Source organism: Zosterops lateralis (assembly GCF_965231275.1).
Source record: "Zosterops lateralis genome assembly, chromosome: 21".
Lineage (NCBI taxonomy): Eukaryota > Metazoa > Chordata > Aves > Passeriformes > Zosteropidae > Zosterops > Zosterops lateralis.
Window position 1 is genome coordinate 9,680,382 of NC_139781.1, and position 20,158 is coordinate 9,700,539.

Genomic DNA, 20,158 nt, shown 5'->3' on the forward strand with positions numbered 1-20,158 from the left:
GCACAGGCACAGGCGGGCAGCAGGGAGCACTTTACCAAGCTGGCGAGATAAAAAATACAACATTCCATAGTTGGCACCTTTGGCGGCCCTCGCTCCGGGGCAGGGCTGTGCTGCCGGCCGGGCTCTTCCCGGGACCCCTCTGCCTTCCCAGGGGAACAGAACCCCACTGTGCCTTCTGCCTTCTCAGCGGAGCAGCCGCAGCCAGAGGGAGCAGGGAATGAGCAGCCAGGGACGAGCTCTCAGCCAAGAAGAGCCCCAGGAGGAACATGTTCCTTCAGCCAGGGAAATGAGGATCTCCATCCCACGGCCAATCTCCAGTCCATGGCCAGTCTCTGTCCCACAATTGACCTCTGGCCCACTTGGACATTTTCCCCCGCAGCGTTGGCCACTCCAGCTGCCCCAGTGGTGCTGGGGGTGTTGCAGGGGGGTCCTTACCCGTCCTTGTTCCCAGCCCCCTTTGCCGGCTCCATCCCTGGTTTCCTGAGCAGTCATGTGCAAAATGAACCCGTCCCCAGAGCTTCCCAAGCTGTGCCCTGGCCCGAGCCAGCACCTTGCCACTGGCTGGGGCCATGGGATGGGGGTGAAATGTGGACATTCATTTAGAGCTTTTTTTTTTGCAGGGGCTTTTTTTTTTCTTTTTTTTTTTTTTTTTTTTTTTTCCCTTTTTTTTTTTTTTTTTTTTTTTTTTTTTCCTGAGTTTCTCAGCCTGGCTCTTAATTACAGGCTTAAATCTGCAGCCCTGGGAAAGGAAAGGGAGAGATGAGGGAGTACCAGGATGGAGGAAAGGGGAACCAACTGGAGCCTCAGTGGGATCAGATCCAGGATTGGGGTAAGGATGGGGAAGTGTTTGCCCAGGCTGTGCTCCCCGGGGATGCAGAGATTCCCCTGGTGGGGCAGAGACTTCCAGAGTAGCCCAGGCCCCTCAGAGGGGCAGCTGAAGCACTGCCCTGGTGCCCTGCTGCTGCCTGGACCCTCTGCACTGCTCCCCCACAGCACAGGAGGGCTGGAGCATGTGGAAATACATCAAAAATCAAGCAGAAATTTCCCTAAACACTCTGTTTCCTTGTCAGCCACGGCTGGCCCTTCCTGTTTCTCTGGGTGCATGGCCATGCTCGTGCTCAGAGCTCATGTTTCCTCCCCACACCACAGCCTGTTCCTGGCTGCTGGGCCCCCGTGCTGGAGAGGGAGAGGCAGCAGGGGGTGAGGGGGGTAAATCCCACCCAAGGACATGCAAACCCTCCTCCATGGCCCCCTGCACATGCCCTGATGGCACGTGTCTCACTTGGCCTTGCTCAGCTCCCTGGTGGCAAGTGGGCACGGGTGAGTGAGTGGTGGGCAACCCTGGGGGGACTCAGGAGTCACCAGGGAGGTGGCTCAGGTGATGTCCATCTGGATTCCAGCCACCATCTCAGTAGCCTCCCAGGACCTCCGGTGGCCAGAGCAGCAGGAGAAATCATTGCAGAGTCTGTCGGGGGAGATGCAGGAGGCAGAGCTGGGGACGAGCTTCCTTCCCACGGCACGGCACCCCCCTCACCCCAGTTGGCAGCTGGGTGCAGGACCCCTGGTGGGGGGCTGGCAGGGAGTGGGGTGGCTTCCAGACCCCTGTGCAATGAGACCAGGGGTGTGGGAGTGGAGGCAACCCCGGGGTTTGTTTTTTTTTTTTTTTGGACTGAGAGCTGAGGAGCTCCAAAATGCAGCATTTTGGGGGCTTTCAAGGGGTGGGGGTTTGGCTTGAGGTGGTGGCGCTGGCTGCGGACGTCGGGTGCCAGTTCCCTGTGTGACAGGGAGGATGCTCAGGGCAATGACAGGGAACCTCCTGTGACTCTTCGAAAGCAACCGCAGATCCAGCTGAACCCCTGGCGTCTTCCCAAAGCGCATCTGTGTGTCCAGATGAATTCAACCAGGGTATCTCTGCATGGGAAACTCAAGGTACAATGTCAAAGGGAAGAGAATCAGACATCACCACCACTGTGCATTAGAAAAGCTGTTTAAAGTACCACATGCCGAAGGGACCAAAGAGTCTCAAGCTGCTTCACTGCAGGCACGGGGCGACACCGGGGGCTGTGATCCTGTTCTGGTTCCTGGGCAGGAGCCTTCAATTCCAGGAGCTGGCTCAGCCAGGGCCAGTTCCAGCTGCTTCCCTCATGGGAAGGGCCCAGAGTCATGAGGGCTTGGGCTCCAGTCACTGCCTCTCTGCCAGCAGCTCTCCAAACAAGGAAAAAAAGCAGAAGAACCCCCCAGCAGGATACAGGGGCTCCCCAGCAGCCAGGACAGCCCTTTGCAGCAGCGCTCCCTCTGCAGCCATCGCCACCCCTCTGGCTGGAGGGGGCCCTGTGTGGTCAGGGCTGGCTTTTGTGGCTGTTTGCACTGTCCAGCTCAGGGGCAAACTCTGTGATGACCCTCCGGGCCAGCGGGTTTGTGGTCTTGAGCAGTTCAGCAGCAGACGGCCGAGTACCAGGGCTGGTTTTGCTGCTCTTCTTTTGGAGCAGGGCTTTAAAATCCTCATTCCTGCTGGAAGACTTCCCACTGCTACCTGCTGCTGCTGGGGACTCACCGGTTGGGGAGCCTGAAGTCTTTACAGGTGAGTGGGAGGTGGGTCGGCTGCTGAAAGTGTCACCAGGCTCTTTCCGCCCCAAGACCTTCCTCTTCGACCTAGGCACCAAAGGGACAGTGGTGGGAGCAGTCTGGGGCTGGAGTGAGGTCCCAGAGTGAGGGACATGGTAGAGCCCAGCCTGCTCTGCTGGGGCAGGGTGACAACAGGAGCATGGCAGGTGGTGCTCCTGGCAGGTGGAACTAATCTGGACCCTCCCTGCTGGCTGCACTCCGCTCAAGGCAGCAGCAACTGGGCTGTCCCCAAGGATGAACGTTGGCCCCAGTATGGAAAATGGAGGTGTTGTGATGGGGGGACACTACACCCAGAGCTGGGACAGGGGTGGCACACAGTGGGCACAGGGGCTGTCCCCTCAGTGCATGCACCAGCCTTACCTGTGGATCACTGTGAAGAGATCCTCCGTGGTGCGGGACGTTGTGAACACCTCATCGTCCTCCTCCACGATGGAGTCGGCCGTCTTGTCACTGGCAAAGCTCTTCTCCTCCATGCTGGCTTCTGCTGAGCTGCCTGTGGGCAGGGAGAAGACAGCAGTGAATCTCCTGTGCAGCACGGGGAGCCCTTATCCCTGGGGTGATCCCACCACAAGGGATCTCACCTTGCTCTGAGGCAGGCTCACTGGCAGGCTCGCCGGCAGGCTGCCAGCCCGTGGTGCCTACAGCCTTGGGGGACGGTGGATCCTCAGCCTCAGGGTTGCAGCAGGTGGGCTCAGCGTCCAGCGTGATGATGGGGCTGGGGGTGGGTGGCAGGTCCCCCATACCAGCTCCCTGCTGTGCTGGGGCCGGCATGAGCGGCAGGTGCAGCACGCTGGGCTTTTTGGGCACTGGGGGCGGCACCTTGGCCTTCCTGCGCTCCCCCCTGGCCCCGCTCCGCTCCGGCCGCAGCTCGTCCAGGCTGCCCTGCGAGAGCCTCCGGGGCCCCGACGGGGCCAGGGACAAGTGGGGCTCGCCTAAACCCCTCCTCAGCTCCCCTCTCCGCAGCACCACTACGGCATCGTGTGCCACCCCCTTCTCCTTGGCGGCAGTGCCTGGCGGGGATTTGGGGGACAGGGGACCCTCCTCCCGCAGAACTGGGGGCTTGGGCAGGATGCACGGGGGGCGCCTGGCCAGTGGTGGCTTCTCTGCCACAGGTGGCTTCACTTTCCTCTCTGGCCCTGGGCAGGGGACGTGTTCTGGCTCCTCCGTGTGCTCTGGGCCATCAGCGTTGTCCTCTGGCTCTGAGCGGCTGATGGAGCGGAGGCGAACGGAGCGCAGGTCGGACTGTGTGACCACGGGCATGACAGGAGTGATGGGACTGGTCTTCTGGGCCAGCTTGGTGCCAAAGGTGGAGTCAGAGTGGTGCCGGCTGACCTTCGTCTTCCCCTTCAGGGAGATCTTCAGCCCTGAGAGGTCGAGGTGGGCGGGTGGAGTCAGTGGGAGGTCGAAGGACAGCCTGCCCTTGGGGCTCCTCTCCATGGGGGATGTGGGGGGCAGAGAGGATTTTCTCTGGGGGACCAGCGGCCTCACACGCACCTGGTGTGGGGAGTGCCCGAGGATGGTGGAGGTGGGTACGGTGGGGGTTGGGGTCTCCGACTGACTGGAGTACCCGCTGGATGGGGACATCAGCCGTGTGGGCCTGCCTGGTGAGGAGGTCTTGATGTCTGCCTCGGCAGAGAGCTGGGAGGGTGTCGTGGCCCTGGAGACTGAAGGGGACACGAGGGACTCAGAGCTGCCTCGTGCCTTGGCACACTCAATGGCTGTGGTCCCCGTGGTCGTGCTTGAGCCAGAGAGGGACTGGTAGGGATCACTGCCGGCCCTCCAGTCCGTGAGATGCCACTGGTGGGGAGCAGCTGTGCTGCTGGGCTCCCTGCCTGCACTCCCCTGGGGGTTGGCATGCACCAGCCGGTGACCCTGGAGCTCTGGTGGGATGCACAGGCTCTTGGGCCGCTGGTCCTTCGGCAGTGCTGCACTGAGCCCCACATCACCGTCATCCCCCTCTTTGATCAGCGAGACGCTGCGTGTGGGTGGCGAGGGCTTCTTCTTGGCCTTCTTCAGGGAGATGCTCTTGGAGCGCCGCCGCCGCTGCCCCTCGGGCTCCAGCCCCAGGGAGATGTTGTCAGTGCTGGTGCTGCCCTCGGAGCTGGCGCTGGGGTAGCCTAGGACATAGTTGGTGCTGCCCCGCCGGGTCTCAGCGTATGCAATGTCCACAGAGCAGAGGGACCCCGAGTCGGTGGGCACTGACAGCGACCGCTCACGGAACCGGCACCCTGCCTGCTCCACCTCCAGCTGCACCCGCCCTGCTGCTGGCTCCAGCTCCTCTTGGCTTCCCGGAAAGAAATTCCCCTTGGCTCCCTGGATGCACCCAGAGCTGGCGGGGGAAGCAGGCACTGGGCCAGAGAAGAAGCTGGGCCCATTACTGCCCATGTGCTCCTCTGTGGTGATGAAGAAGGAGGTGGAGGTGGCGGGTGAACCTGGGCTGGGCGATGGGATGGAGCCGCCTGGTGAGGTGCAGGTGGGCCCCTTGCCTGGGCCAGGGGTGAGGTTGGGGGGGCTTCCATAACCCAGGGGGCTCCAGGGTGGGGAGAAAGGGGCGCCCTGTGTCCCATTGCAGGCACTGGCACAAGGGTTGGCCGCCCCATCCATGGCAGCAGGTGGCTGGCAGCGGGTCCCGAGGTCACTGAAGGTCTTCCTCAGTGGGGCTGAGAGAGGTGGACGGGGGCTGATTTCCTGGGCCGTCGTTCCCTCACTCGTGGTCTCAGGCACAAAGCTGCAGGACAGGGACTCAGCGATGGGCGTGTGTGTGCTGGATGTGGGGCCGTTGGTGCTGCCTGTGGGGAGAGACAGAGCCTGGTGAGCACCATCCTGCCTCACTCACAGGCCCTGCCCAGCATGCTGTCCCAGCCCGTGGCCAGTCTTGAGGCTGCACCTCTGCCCAGCCATAAAAATGTGGATCTGTTGGCCGGAATGTGCCAAGGACAAATCAGCAGCCATGGCAGGAGGCTCTACCCATGGGGACATCACTCCCATGGCAACCAAAGTGCTGCCCTGGTGCTGCTCCACGGTGGGGACACAAATAGGGTTCAGGAGGAGCCAGGTCAGGCATTGCCAGCTGGGACAGGGAGGGACATGGTGCCTCACAGTGCCACCCCATCACAGCACAGCCAGGATGGGGAAGGAGCCAGCAGCCCCACTCTGAACACTCCCAACAGACAGGGGTGCTCAAGGCTGTGGTGGGCTGAGATCTGACTGACTCCAAAGGAGGAGCTGTGACAACAAGGTGATGTCTGGGAAGAAACCTTCCTTCTACCCTGTGAAAATTGCCTTGGAGCAGCTGGTGCCATGGCTGTCCCTACCTGCCTCCACAGAGGATACACCTTCCCCAGAGGATAGCAGGATGGAGCCCCTGAGCCACAGTGGTTGCTGTTCCCAAGGGTCCAATCCCAGCCTGGAAGCACTCCAGGCACTCTCACATGCACACCCTTGGCACTGGCATGGCCACCTTGCCAACCCCAGCAAAGACCTGGCCAGATGTGTGCCCCACAGCACCCTGCCACAGGGCCTGCCCATGGGGAAGGTGGGCACGTGGAGCTTTTGGAGCCGAGGCTGGGTGACTCCTGTCTCAGAACCCTGACTCAGGATGAAGGGGCTGATGCCGTGCCAGCCCCAGGCCAGCCTGGTGTCACCAGTGTGCCCAGCACCTCGGTGTGTGCAGAGTCAGTGTGGTGCCTGCACCTCCCAGCGCTCAGGGTGTACCCAGGAGCCCGTCTGTGCCCGGGCTGGCTGCCAGCCTTTTGGGGTGGCTGTGCCACCATCAGGGCAGCTCTGGGGGGTGCCAGCCCTGCCCGGGTGCTGCCGGCGCGGTTCTTGCCATCACCTTGGTCCCGCAGAGACAGGTTAGGGAATCCAATAATGGTCCGTCTACGCCGCAGGGTGGACTTTGGGTTCATGGCGGTCTCTGTGTTAAACAGGGAGTGACGAGCACTCGCATGCCTAGCAAAGTGCTGCCCTGTAGCCAAAACAAACAGCAGGACACCACGGTGCTGGGGGCCGCTGCCAGGCCGGGAGCTCGTCCCCCTCCATCACCCGTGATCTCTGCGTGTCCCCAGCCTGGGATGGTGACACAGGTGGGAGTGTGGGATGCAGGAGGATGGTGTGAGCCATGTGGGGTGATCACGGGGGAGATGGAGGCACCATGGGAACGCTGCAGATGGAGGTGGGATGGATGGAAAGCTACAGAGACCAGCCCTGTGCTGCGTGACAGGCACTGGTCTGTGCTGGTGAGGCTGGATCCCATACCACTGTGCTGAGCCAGACTGGGGATGGGTACATGAGGCATGGAGAGGGACCAGTGTAGGCCTGGTACAACTCTCTACGATGGAGGGAAAGGGAGGAGAGACACCTCTGCCCTTCAGAAGGGGCACCTCACCCAGCCACCAGCCCCAGACTCTGACCTGGGCCAGAGCATGGCACCTGTGTCTGCAAGGACTGGGCAGAGCTGTGCTGCTGGGAGCTATGGACCCGAGAGGATGAGCAGACGGACAGTCAGGGGAGACAGGTGACACAGGTCAGGTGTATGGCACGTGGTGAGAGCCCAGGTGACAACAGACCTGGCTGGCTGGACATTACATCAGGGATGTGAAGACCTGCCAGCAGCATGGCCAGCAGACCAGACACACAAAGCTGCAGATGGCACAAGAGATGGCTGGGAATGATGACAGCATGGCCCTGCTGTCCCCTCTCTGCCCCAGTGCCCACCTAACCCACAGAAACACAGCCTGCAGCCACAGCCCCTTCCAACCACCCACACCCTGCCCCAGATGGCTGCTAGGGCACATCTCTGCCTGCACCCTGTGTACCCCCACCACGCCATGGGATGCTGCCCTACCAGAGACATTGATGGGGACAATGTTGGTCTGGATGGAGCCAGGCTGGTGCCACTGCTTTTCCTCCACAGGGGGCAGGGGGAAGGCCCTGGGCCAGGGGGGCTGCTTGTCTGGGCTGGTGGGGAGGCTCAGGGAGGTGTCAGGAGGCTGAGCACTGAGCACGGTGCTGCTGGTGCTCTCCTCTTCGGCCGCTCGCTGGCTTGGGGGCTGTGGGAAGAAAGGTATGTCAGCCACCAAAGGGACAAGGGTGGAACATGAACAGGGACTTGCTGCCCGCCCTGGCACCCCAGAACTCACCATAAGCACAAACTCAAGGCGCTTGGCAGGTGGAGGTCGAGGTGACGGCTCAGGGGAGGTGTCAGGGGGCATGTGACCAGCAGCACGGAAGGTCTGCCCGGTGACCCTGCTCTCGGTGTACTGCTCCTCATACTCCTCTGCAAGAAAAGTGGCACCTGGGACCCTGCTCCTGCTGCAGATCCCGGTGCAGTGGGCATGTGAAGGGATGGTGACTGTCCCCTCTGGCTGTCCCCAGCCTAGCTGGCCATGCCTGCTCAGGACAGACTGCTCAGAAAGTGAGGGAGACCCCAAGGAGGGTCTGGGGGAAACTGAAGAAGCACTAAGATCCCAGCAGCTGGCCCCACTGCTCCCGGGGCACAGTCAGGGGATGTGGTGGGTCTTGGTGGGGATAGCCAGGAACTCAGTGTGCCCCATCCTGTAATTGTTGAGCTAATTAATGCTGGTGGCTGTGGGCTGGCGGAAAGCAGGGCTGCTCAGGCTGACTTAATGAGATTACAAGCTTTCGGATGGCTGGGCTGCTGATCTCATCTGATGCCTGAGGAGCATCAGAGCCAGGGCCACGTGACAGCCTGGGCCAGAGACTGGAAGGAAACAAAATCACCGGCCACCTTGATCCAGTTAGGCAAATCAGTGGGAGATCCCTGAGGCCCTGATGAGAACTGTGTTGTGTTCGTGGGTGCCCTGGTGGCCCCACTGGCCTCAGTGGCCCCAGCAGGCAATTCTGGTCCCAGTTGCTTTGGCACCTGCAGCAGCAACTTGGGAGCAGAGATCAGTGAGGGGCCACTGGAGGATGGGACCCCAAGGACCCAACTCCTGCAGCCTGGTGAGGTCCAAGGAGTGGCTCAGACATGCGTGTGGGAAATGAGCTCACAGTGGTCACCTAGCCCAGGCAGCACCCACCCAGCACCCTGCCCCAGCCCACTCCAGCCCCTCTCCTTGCTACCTTGCAGCAAACTCTGGAGGTTGAGCTGGGCCTCCTGGTGCAGCTGTTCCATGCCCGGTGGGCGCACGGCTGCCAGGAAGACATTCACAGGCTGCTGCCATGGCAGCTTGGCGGGGGCAGCTTTCTTGCTCTCGAGGTCCAGGTTAGAGGTGGCTGCAGGCAGGAGAGAACGGGGTCAGAGGCAGGTGGGAGGTGGCCTCCCTGCAGGTGCTGCTGTGGGATAACACCGTACCGGCACAGTGCTCATCCCACCCCAGCTCTCCAGGATGTGGCTGCATCCCACCCTGGCAGGCTGCTGACTACTGGGACCAGCCCTTATTGCCACCACCTCTTTGGAGGCTGGATGCTGTCCCTGAAGGTTGCCAAGAAGGGAGTTGGCTAAAATTAGGGAAGGAAGCCAGCCCTGCCACCCGTGCCTAACTGTGCCTGGGCACAGGAAACGCTGCACACTCTGGTGGAGCAACATCCTGGCTGTGGAGGAGCAGAAGTTGCAACTGAAAAGCAGGAGATAAGGACCTGTCACTTCCACTGGGGCTCACACACCCTGCCCTGGCATGGACAACTTTCAGAGAAGGAAACCTCTGTGACAACTACTCAGACCCTCTGAAACACCCTGATGGGTGGAAAAGTCTCTGAGAGCAGGATCTGGGCTCAGCATGAACTGGCTCTGTGGGGAGCTGAGAGCTGCTCCCACAGTCAGGCTTTGCCATGGGAACACTGCATGGCTCTGAGTGGATGTGGGTTTGTACCCAGCATGGATTCAAGGGAGTGCCACCACTGGCACATTGTCTCCAAGGGCATCCCCACCCTGGCAGGCACAGAGTGGGTCTCTGTGAGCTTTACACAGGGATATGGATGGCCAGGGTCTCATTGCTGGGGATTTAGGGCTCATCCTCCACTGCATGGTCCCTGTCCCCATCCCCATCAGCTGAGATGCTCCAATTACCAGTGTGTGACAAACATTTCCACTCTGCCACCTGCAGTGCAGTGCCCAGCCTCAGGAACACACCACTGCCCTGCTGCCAAAGCCTGCTCCGTGCCAGGCCCCAGCTGAGGCAGTGGAAAGCAATCCCACATATCTGCGAAGGGTAATGGCCCCAAAACAGGCATGGGACCCCCAGCACAAGCCACATTTCTCTCTACCCCCAGTGGTCAGGCAGCTGTGGCCCAGTTCATCTGCACTGCATCACGAGCATCCCCCCTGCCCCCAGGTGCCCTCCTGCCCACAACACTCCTGTGCTCCTGGGTGCCCTCCTGCCCACCCTTCCCCCAGCTGATGGAGCCTGCACAACGCCCAGCACCCCAAAGCAAGGTGCCATGTCCCCAGCCTAGTTACTTTTATAATTTGTTTCCATAACGACAGGCCTTAACACCGGGTTTTTTCCTTTTTTTTTTTTTTTTTTTCCCTTCTTCCTCCTCTAAATAATTTGACTTGTTTCCATACCAACCAAGAGGTGTTGGGGCGCATGTGTGCATATGAGTGCCGTGCACAGGGCAAGCTTGGGCACCTCCCCAAAACCCTGACACACAGTGCCAGGGGCAGAGACCACACCTTCACCTCTGCAGACCCCAGACACCACAACCTGCTGGTTTTGGCGAGGTGGGGGATCCAAAGCTGCCCTGTCATTTCTGAGAACACTCCAAATCCTGCCTTGCTGCACCCCCTACCTGACTCACACAGCCCCAGCCTTTGGCCTCAGCACAGCTGATGCTCTTCATCTTCTGCCCATATATCCCCCTGCAGCCACATCCCACCAAGCACTCAGGGACATCCTGAGCAGTTCTCCAAGCCCCCACCACCCTCCCCAGAATACAGGAGCTCACCTCTGCACCTCGGCCCTGCTGTCAAGTCACCCCCGACACCCACCCCGGGTGCTGACCACGTGGGCAAACCACAACACCAAACCCGAGGCTGCCCTGGGTGTGGCGGAAATGTGGCAGCACCCACACCCAGCACCCTGCCCTGCTCTGGAGAGAGTTTAGGGCAGAAAGGGAACCCGCAGTACTGGGGTCCTCCCCCGGGGAGCTTCCTCCTCTTTGCTGACACACACTCATTTGAGACTGTGAGTGACACAGCGCAGTCCCGAGCCAGTGTGGGCTGTGATGGAGGCATTGCCGAGCTGCTGGCATTGCCAAGGTGCTGCCATCACCAATGCACAGCCATCGTGGGTTCCATCTCCCCAGAAGGGGTGGGGGCAAGAATGGATGAGTCGAGCACTTTCCTGGCACCCAGATACCCCAAACTTGCACTGCAAGGACAGCACTGTGCCAGAGTGAGCAGCACCCTGAGGCCTTGGCTCCCTGGGAGCTGCTACTCCCAGGGTGTTTTGGGAGCAGCACTCCCAGCCCAGCACTGCACGGCAGCTCGGTGACAGGGTGTAAGGAGCCACAGTCCTGATTCAGTGCCACTGCCACACTGCTCCCAAGGGACGGGCAGTATTTGAGGGCAGCCTGATGCAGCCACACTACAAGGGTGGGTTGTAAGTGTCCAAAGAAGCCCAGCTGCCACCCACATCTGTGGGCACGGGATGCCCCAGCCTGCCCTCCAGCAGGGAACACAACAGTTGGCCAGGATAGTGCACATGAGCTGAGCCAATGCCCTTGGCAGTGACCCTCCTGCCACGCTTATCAGAGACAGGCTCAGAGCACAAAATACCTCTGAGGGGCTCCAACCCCATGGCAAATGCCTGCGGGAGGTGAAGGACATCACAGAGCCACATGGACAGCTCCATCCCACCAACCCAGAGGTCTCGACCTGACCCTGGTCAGCCTTGCTGCTGAGGGAAACTGAGGCCTGGCTGGTGGGGGGTTCACTATGCTCCCTGCTGCCTCCAGGCCCCCTCCTGGCCCCAGGACATGCAGAGAGGAGCAGGCAGCATCCCCTACTCTGTCTGCCAATGGGCATCTGCCTGAGATATTCCCAGAGTCAGCACCATCAGCTGCAGTGGATGCTGCAGTCTCAGAGTCCTGCTGAGCATGAGCCGGTGTCCAGGCTCGGGGTGTTGTGGCCGTGGCGGGTACACAAGGACTGAGCTGGAATTCCAGAGAAGTTCGCTTGAAGGGGAGCTGAGCTCCACTCTCTCCTGTGGGAACAGCATCCCTGAAGGACCCCCAGCCCCTCAGTATCTCCTGAGTCACCCCTGCTCCACGCCAGCATCCCTACTCACCCACAGCCCACGCATCCCGAATCCACAGGGAGATATTTGACAGAGCCATCAGAGCCGTTTCAATCCAGGCCGAAGCTCCTGCGAGACGATGCCTTTCGCTTGAATTCACCGCCAAATTTTCCCTCTCAGGCTCGCTCCCCACGCGCGGGAGATGCCGGGGGCGCGTCTGGAGCCGCTCGGACCCTCTCTGCCAGTGAGGAGCACGGGCAGCAATGATGTAACGGCAGCAGCAGGCGATGCACCATCAGCAGAGCAGCCATGGCAACGGGTACAGGCACAGCGGCAGCTACTGCTGCTGCCGGTCCGGAGCGCTGAGCACGGCACAGGGCAAGGGCAGTGAACCTGGGGGCTGAGGCTGATCCTGACAGCACCCCGAGCTCGAGCTGGCCGGCCAGAGCCGTGTGCTGCAGCGCCGGGACCCGTGTGCCACCGGCCTCAAGCAAGAGCTGTGGCCTGCTCTCGATCCTGGACTGCTCGTCACCGGCGCGTGTGGCTTGGGGACAGTCCCGTGTCTGAGCCAGGCACATGCTGCTCCACAGCTAGGGTAGAGGAAGTGCAAAGAGCACACGGAGGGAGCTGGCAGCGGCCGCAGAAACACCTCCTGTCCCAAGCTCACCCCCTGCTGAACTGGACTTGCCGGACCAGCTCCCCACGGGATGTGGAGCCGGGTCCATGTGCACGGCGGCCCCGGGGACAGATGCCCACCCAGGTCTGAATGAAATCCTGAAGCGACACCCTGCTGACACCCCTAGGCCCAGTGCCACAAGGCAGCAGCGCTCACTGAGCAGACCTGTCCCCTGTGCCACTTGCACATGCTCTGCCTGGGATGAGCCTCACTGGAAAAGCCAAGAGACTGTGCACTGTCTGAATCTGACCCTCTCCAGGACACCTCCACTGTCACATGTCTGGTGGCATAGCTCCAATCCCCCAGCGAGGCAGGGCCACCTGCACAGGTGTCTGACCTGTTAGTGGCTGGGGCCAGGAGCCTCTCAGAGGTGCCACGCCAGGACCCTGGTACAGCATGTCCCTGTGCTCCCACACAGGTGCCCAGCAGGACCACAGGCACTGAGAAACAACCCTGTCTCAACACACCAGATCTACCAGAGGTTTTCAGCTCTTCCAAGAACCCTGTCTAACAAAGAATCAGCTGATTTTTGTGCTGATGGGAGATAAGGGCACTGCAGAAGTTGCTGGTGACAGATTTGGCAGCTGTGGCAGTCCCTCAGCTCATGGGGAGAAGGCTGGTTTTTGTGAGCTTTCTATGAAAACCACTAGCAGCAATAACATCCCTGTCCACCAGCAGTACCCAGAGCTGCAGTGTGCATTCAGTCCCAGCAGTGCAATGGGCCCTGCTCAGGGAATTTTGGCAGGAGGGGAGGTATGTGTGCTGCAGGATTTGGCCCAGGAGGAGCCCAGTGTACCATCCACCACCCATCCTGTGGGGATGGGGATCACTCATGGCCGTGCCTGCAGCAGGGCTTGGCCTGGGACCACGCCAGCCAAGGTGGACTAAGGCTGCTCCCTGGGGCAGAGCAGCAGCACTGGGGCAGGCACTGGAGCCCCGGAGCCTGGCTGAACTCAGATTCCTGCACCACGCCCTCCACCATGGGCAGCAGGGCTGTGCCCAGAGCCCTCTCCCAGCCCTGCCACGGCTCCCTGGCAGCCTCCTCATACTGCAACCCTCACTCTCCTGTGCTTCCCAGCAAAACCCCAGGCACAAATCATTCCTGAGAGCCTCGGGAAGCCTGGCACAGCAACCTGTCAGACCCAGGTGGTCCTGGCAGCCCAATATCACACTGTCATAGCCAAAGGAACCACTGGGCACAGGGTGACCACAGCCGGCTGCCCACCAGCCTCCCCACAGTGACCTCCCCAGCCTGGCTGGGACTGTTCGGTGGCACAGGGAAGCCCAGGCAGTGCTCCCCACTCTGGCCAGTGTGGGCTGCCTGTCCCAGAGCCTGCTTCCAGAGGAGTCCTTCCAGGAAAGCGCGGCTTCCCCTGTGCCCGGCTGGTTTTACACTCCGCGGGGCCGGGACAATGTGAGGAAGTCGCCTGAGAGGGGAATGTGGCCAGAGGTCCCGGGACAAAGGGGCCTGAGACCTGAAATCAGCTACAGCAGGAGGTAGAGCAGTGACAACAGTGAGGGTCCTGGGTGTCTGTGCTGTTTGTGTCCACCCATGGTCCACAGTCCCACGGTCGGTCCCTCCTCCTGCTGCCACCAGCATGTGGAAGCTGCCAGGAGGGCACAGCCCCACCAGGACAGGCAGGATCTGTCCCTGCAGGACTGATGAGAGGTCAGCGGGACACATGGGCTGGATGTCTCTGTCTTTCTCTTGCTTTGTCAGAGCAAGGACACCCCACTCAGCTGGGGAATGGCAGAAAGATTTAAAAGGGACACAAACAAACTCTCCACAGCTCGGTCAGTCTGGGAAAGGTGGCACAAGACTGGCACTGCTGCACAGCACTGACCCCAGGGGTATTGCAGGGCCTCCAGAGGGTCTGTGCCCAAGAGCTGCCCCCAGCCCGGGGTCCTGCCGTGCAGAATGAGATGAGCAGTGCTTGCAGATCCCACCGCCCCCACTACCCACCTCAGCCCTGCCCTGCTCCCTGCCTTACCTGCCCGGTGCCAGGGCGCCAGGAGCCACTCCACCTTGGCCATGGCTGTGAGTGCTGCGGTAGCCCTCTTGCTCCGGCCACTCAGGAGCTTCTGCCTCAACCCAGAGAGCACTGAGCTTCTCCCGTCCTCGCTGCCCGCAGCTCCAGCACGGAGAGGAAGCGACCAGGAACTGGCTGTTTGAGTCAGCGCCACAGCCCATTGTCCTGGCCCCGGCCCCTCTTCCTTCCCTGGGGAAGGACGGTGGAGGGACCGTGGCTCTGCACAGCCCATCCCACATCCACCCGACCTCGCGGCGGGTCACTCAAGAATGCACATCCCTCCACGTGTGTCCCTCCTGCAGCAGCTGGAGTGGGACACTAGAGCCAGGACAGGCTGGACTCCCTGAACTGGACAGGGTCATGGAACAGAAATATCCCCCAGCTGTGGCTGCAGCACCATCTGAGAGTGGTGGGTGACCTGGGGGGACACGGCATGTGGGGGCTGTTCCTACACGGAGCAACAACAAGACTCCTTGTGGGGAAACCAGCACCTGGAGGCTGTAGCTGCCTCCAGCCCAGCTGAGACACTGCCTGCCAGCTCCCCCAGTCCTTATAGCTCACAAAACCTTCTGAACCCCCTGGCTCAGACCTGGGAGCTGCCAGAGCTCCCAGATCTTCATCTCACTTCACCTCCTTGCAAAGCCTGGAGCAAAGGCTCCTTGGGGACCAGTTTCCCAGTGCCCCAGGGCTGTGTAAAGCTGAGCTGGCTTCTCCCAGAGGATGGATGCTCCTGGGGCTGCAGCAGAGCCAAGAATGCTGCCCCAAGCACAGACTTCATTCATATCCCACACCCACCATAGGGCTGCTCCCTGTGGAGCCTCAGCTCCCTCCCCTTGGCAGATAAGCTCCAGGCTGGACCTGCTGCCACCTCTCTGGATGAAGCCAGCTCAGCATGTGCAGCTGCTCAGGAATCCCCCAGGCACCGAGGTCCTGCAGCCCTGTGAGTGTCCAAGCATTTGCTCGAGCTTTACACCCAAGATGAGTTTAGAGCCATGCAGTGCCAAATCCCACTCCTCCCTGCCCCCAGCAGCCAGGTGCAGGTCTTTCAGGGAAACCAGGCACCTGAGGGAGCTCTGCTGGAGATCTCCAGCCTAGTGGGGAACTGTGACCTGAGGACAGAGATGAATTAGCTCTGGCCAGGGCCTGGCCCCACAATCCCCCTTGGGCCCTTCCCGGTGCTCCAAGAATTCCTTTGACAATCCTGAAGTGTGATTACTTCTCCCTCTGAATGGCACCAGGTGGGAGAGGCAGGCAGGGAGTAGAGCAGCATTTGATGGTCTGGGCACTGCTCATCTTCCACGCCTGCCATGGGAGCCAAGGGCACTGTGCTGGGTACTGGCCAGCACAGCATCCCTCATCCCCCAGGACCTGCAGGCCTGTGCTCCAGGCACTCTCTCCCTGTAGGGAACAGGCCAGCATCCCACAGTCCCTCTGAGTCCCACAGTGCAATCACTGCTCACCTTCCATTGTCCCAAGAAGGGATGTGGCAGATACTGACCAGCCCATATCTCTCACTCCCTCCAAGGTTCAGCTCAGCCTCTCTCCTGGTCCTCTCCTGTGCAACCCAAAGTTCTTGTGCCCCATTTCAGTGCTTTGCACCCACTGCTACAACAGTGACTGCAAAATTAGACAGCGTCAGGTTGCGCTGCCACCCTCTCTGCCCACTGATTATTAAGCTGTGACAGTCATTTGGGCTGTGACAAGCAGTCCCCATTCTCCTTCAGTTTCTAAGCAATCTTCCCCAGGTCTCTCCCAGGGCTGGAAGTTCCCTGCTGCTGCCCACACTGCTGTGTCCTGCTCCTAAGCCGGCAGGGAGGGGAAAGGCAGCAGGAGCTGGGGCCAGCAGAGCCCAGCAAGCTGCACTCCGGGACTCCAGGGCTCTGACGGGCCTGGCGCCAGGAGTTGTGGCAGACCCCAGATCCCAGCTCCTCTGGCATTCCCAGGAGCTGGGCTGGAAAAAGAGCTGGAGCACTGGGGCAGGTTGCTGAACTGCCTGGACCAGCTGCATGGAGACAAAGGAGTGAGCAGACAGGTCATGCTTGTGTGACCCTGCTGCCTCAGAGGGCACCTGCCCTCCCTGCCCGCTCCCAGCACCAAGTGAGCCCTCTGCTCCCCCTCAAAAACTCCTGCAGAGCTGCAGGGCTGTCCACCTCCCCAGGATTGTTTGTGAGCCCCCAAACACCCACCAGCAGAGCGCTGTGTGGGAGCAGAGAGCTGGAGTGTGGGGGCTGCACAGGCACCGGGCTCCCTGCCTGGGGGGGGAGCCCAGCCCTGGGGACAGCAACTGCAGGGGCTCCCCATTGCTGGGGGCTGGTCCCCCCACCTGGGGCTGCACCCCTGTCCCAGGGCTGGTTCCCCATTGCTGGGGGCTGGCTCCCCTCACCTGGGGCTGCACCCCTGTCCCCAGGGCTGGCTCCCCATTGCCTGGGCTGCAGCCCCACACCCAGGACCTGCTCCCCATACCTTGGGACTGGGTTCCCATGCCCAGGGCTGGATCCCCACTGCCTGGGGCTGGCTCCCCACACCCTGGGGCTGGACCCCCATTGCTCAGAGTGGTTCCCCACTGCCCAGGCTGGCTCCCCGCACCCAGGACTGGTTCCCCACTGCCCGGGGCTGGCTCCTTGTCACCCCGGGCTACCTCCCTGCAGCTCAGCCAGGCACACCTGTCCCACAAGCCGGGGAACCGTGGTACCCCCCAGTGCCAGCCTCATCCCGCGCCGTCCCCTTCGGGAGGCGAAGCCTCGGCCGCGGTGACCTCTGCCCGTGTCCTCCAAGCGACCCGGGAGCCGCAGCCCGAGCCGAGCCCGGAGCTCCCCGTGCCCGCCGCCGCGGCCCCGGCTCTGGGGGCTCTGGGGGGCTCTGAGGGCTCTGGGGGCTCTGGGGGGCTCTGGGGGGCTCTGGGGGGCTCTCGGGGCTCCCGGGGGCTCTGGGGGCGCGGGTCCTGTCCCGCCCCGCCCGCCGGTGGCGGTACCTGTTGCCGGGCGCATCCTGCCCCGCCGCTGGCTGCGCGGCCCCTTCCGCTGCGCGTTGCCCATCCTCCGCCGCCGCCCGGCCCGGGCTCCCAGCGCCGCCGCCCCCGGGCCGCCCCCCGGCCGCCCCCCGGCGGGGCCGCCGCGCCGAGCGGGGAGGAGCCCGGGGCCGGGCCGGGCCGCATCGCTCCGCTGCGAGCCCGGGAGAGCCGAGCCGAGCCCAGCCGAGCCCAGCCGAGCCCAGCCGGGCGGCACCGGCACCGGCCCCCGCCCCGCCGCCCCCGCCGAGCCCAACGGGCGCCCAATGGCGGCGGCTGCGGGGGCCGGGCGGGGGCGGCGCGGGGGTCGGGAATGCCGGGGTGATGGGGATGGGAGGGGGGAATTGGGCTGGGGAGTACTGGGGTGATAGGGATGGGGTGGGGGGATCTGGCTCAGGAGTACCGGGGTGATGGGGATGGGGGGCTCGGGGATACTGGAGTGATGGGGATGGGGTGGGGGATAGGGCTGGGGGAGTACCGGGGGGATGGGGATATAGGGTGTGGGGATAGGGCTGGGGAGCACTGGGGTGATGGGGATAGCGATACCGGGGCTGGGAACCCCCTGAGGATATTGGGATATCGGGGTGATTGTGGGGCGATGCCGGGGCCGAGCACTGTCAGACCACTGGAGTGGGGATACCAGGGCTGGACAACCCCCAGGGTGAGGGGATTGGGCTGGGGGCCCTCGGGCTGGGAGCCCCTGTGGAACTGTTTGGTTTACAAACAACAGGGAGCGGAGGGGGTCGGTGGGGATGAGGTGGTGCCAGAGCTGGGCACCCCCGAGGCAGTGGGGTTGTGTGTGAGGTCCTGGGGCTGGGCTCCCAGGGGTGTTGGGGCTGGGTGGGGGTCCCAGTGCTGCCCTGTGGGGTGGGTGGCTGAGCAGGGGATGGATGGAGGGATGGAGGGATGGATGGATGGATGGATGGATGGATGGATGGATGGATGGATGGAGGGATGGATGGACGGACGGACGGACGGATGGATGGATGGACGGACGGACGGACGGACGGACGGACGGATGGATGGATGGATGGATGGATGGATGGAGGGATGGATGGATGGATGGATGGATGGATGGATGGATGGAGGGATGGATGGAGGGATGGATGGATGGATGGATGGATGGATGGATGGATGGATGGATGGAGGGATGGATGGATGGATGGATGGACGGATGGATGGATGCAAGGCGTTGAAGGCCTCTGACAGGAGGCAGAGCTCAGCTCCAAGAGCAGCTGGAGCCATGCACAGAGGGAAGCAGGAGGTGTGGGAAGAGCTTTGGGCTGGGGTCGGTCAGGAACCTGTGTGAGAGCTGCAGGACATTGCAAGAGCCAGGCCTGGGGGTGATGCCACCTCAGGGCCACCTCTGTGTGCCAGTGCTCCAAGGCACTCCCCATTCCTGGCACTGAGTATCCCAGGCAGTACCATGACTGCATAAAGCTCAGCTGCATCCTGGAGCCCCCAAAAGTCTTGGATCAGCCACTGCCCTTGGGTTCCTTCCCCTGGCCCAAACCTCACCACATCCCTCTCATGGGGAAAAAAACTCCTTCCCAGAGTGGGGAAGCCTGTCCAGCATGCCAGGACCTCCCAGGTGCGCAGCCCTTCACCCCTGGAGCCAGGAGGGACTGGGATGGCTCAGCCCAGTGGCCGTGTCCCAGGACGGAGCATCCCCGACACATCAGATCTTGGCATCCCTACAGCAACAGAAAGGACCAGAAAGCGCTGGGAGGTTGTTATGGAAACAGCCACAAATTGGATCAGTACTCGGTGCAAGGAGCGGTTTGTGTGACTGATGTGGGAGCGGGTGGGTGTGACAGCTGCGGCGGTGCAGGGCCCTGCCGTGGCGCCCCGCTGCCCGGGCTGTGTCCCCGTCCTGGGCTGGGCTGTGCCACTCCTCAGCTCCCAGGGACCCCGGCATGGGGCTGCAGCAGCACCAGCTGCCTCCCACCCACCTCACCAGCCTCTGCACTCCCCGGGGAGGAGAAGGACTGGGGCGAGCCGGGGGCGGTTCGCAGAAATTCCATCAAGAAAATACTTTTCTGCCACTTCCCCGAGCCCCAGCTGAGCCCAGCACACGGTGTGAGGTGGGGGAACAGCAGCCCCTGCTCCAACAGTCCCTTCTATGGATGGTGGGGCTGCGATCCGACAGCTTGGCCATTGCTCTGCCCCCTGCCCCGGGGAGCTGTGCCAGGTGCTGTCACTCCGAGCCACTTGTCACCCTGTGCGGGGCAGGCTCAGAGCCCACAGCCTCCCCCAGCCCCAGGTGGGGACAGCTGCCTGCAGAGTCCTGGCAGTTCCAGGAGCCCGGACAGACCCAGATTTGGCTCCCCAGGGGCCAGGGGGGTGCAGGGGCTGAGCGGGGCAGTTCCAGGGCTCCATCCCCCCCGCTCTGTTCCCGGGGCTGGCCCTCTCCCTCCTGGCAGAGCCCCCGGCTATGAAGGAGCCATAAACATCTGCTAAGTGGCCGAGCCGGTTATTTTTGGGCCAAGAGGCCGTGTTAAAGCTCACAATCAGCGAGGCAGATGAGCTCATTGGAGAACAACGGCTTGGGGCTGGGCCAGCGCTGGGGAGGGGGGCCAGGGCTCCAGCCCCGCTCCGGCACCAGGGGCGGTCACCCCCA

The 20,158-nt window shown here is 62.2% G+C and overlaps 1 protein-coding gene across 2 annotated transcripts; it reads right to left on the bottom strand.

The window, feature by feature from the left end:
* Positions 1–72: 72 nt before the first annotated feature.
* NHSL2 (NHS like 2) lies at positions 73–17,566 on the bottom strand (the record flags this gene model as incomplete). 2 transcript variants are annotated; one of them, XM_083876402.1, is made up of 8 exons in its annotated part: positions 73–2,652; positions 2,986–3,118; positions 3,207–5,414; positions 6,461–6,592; positions 7,472–7,676; positions 7,767–7,903; positions 8,710–8,862; positions 17,503–17,566. In XM_083876402.1, the coding sequence occupies 8 exons, from the start codon at positions 17,564–17,566 to the stop codon at positions 2,340–2,342; spliced, it is 3,345 nt and encodes a 1,114-aa protein (XP_083732528.1). In that variant the 3' UTR covers positions 73–2,339. The 2 variants fall into 2 exon arrangements, with proteins under 2 accessions (XP_083732528.1, XP_083732529.1); XM_083876403.1 differs by lacking the exon at positions 17,503–17,566 and adding an exon at positions 14,493–14,621.
* Between the last annotated feature and the right edge of the window lie 2,592 nt (positions 17,567–20,158).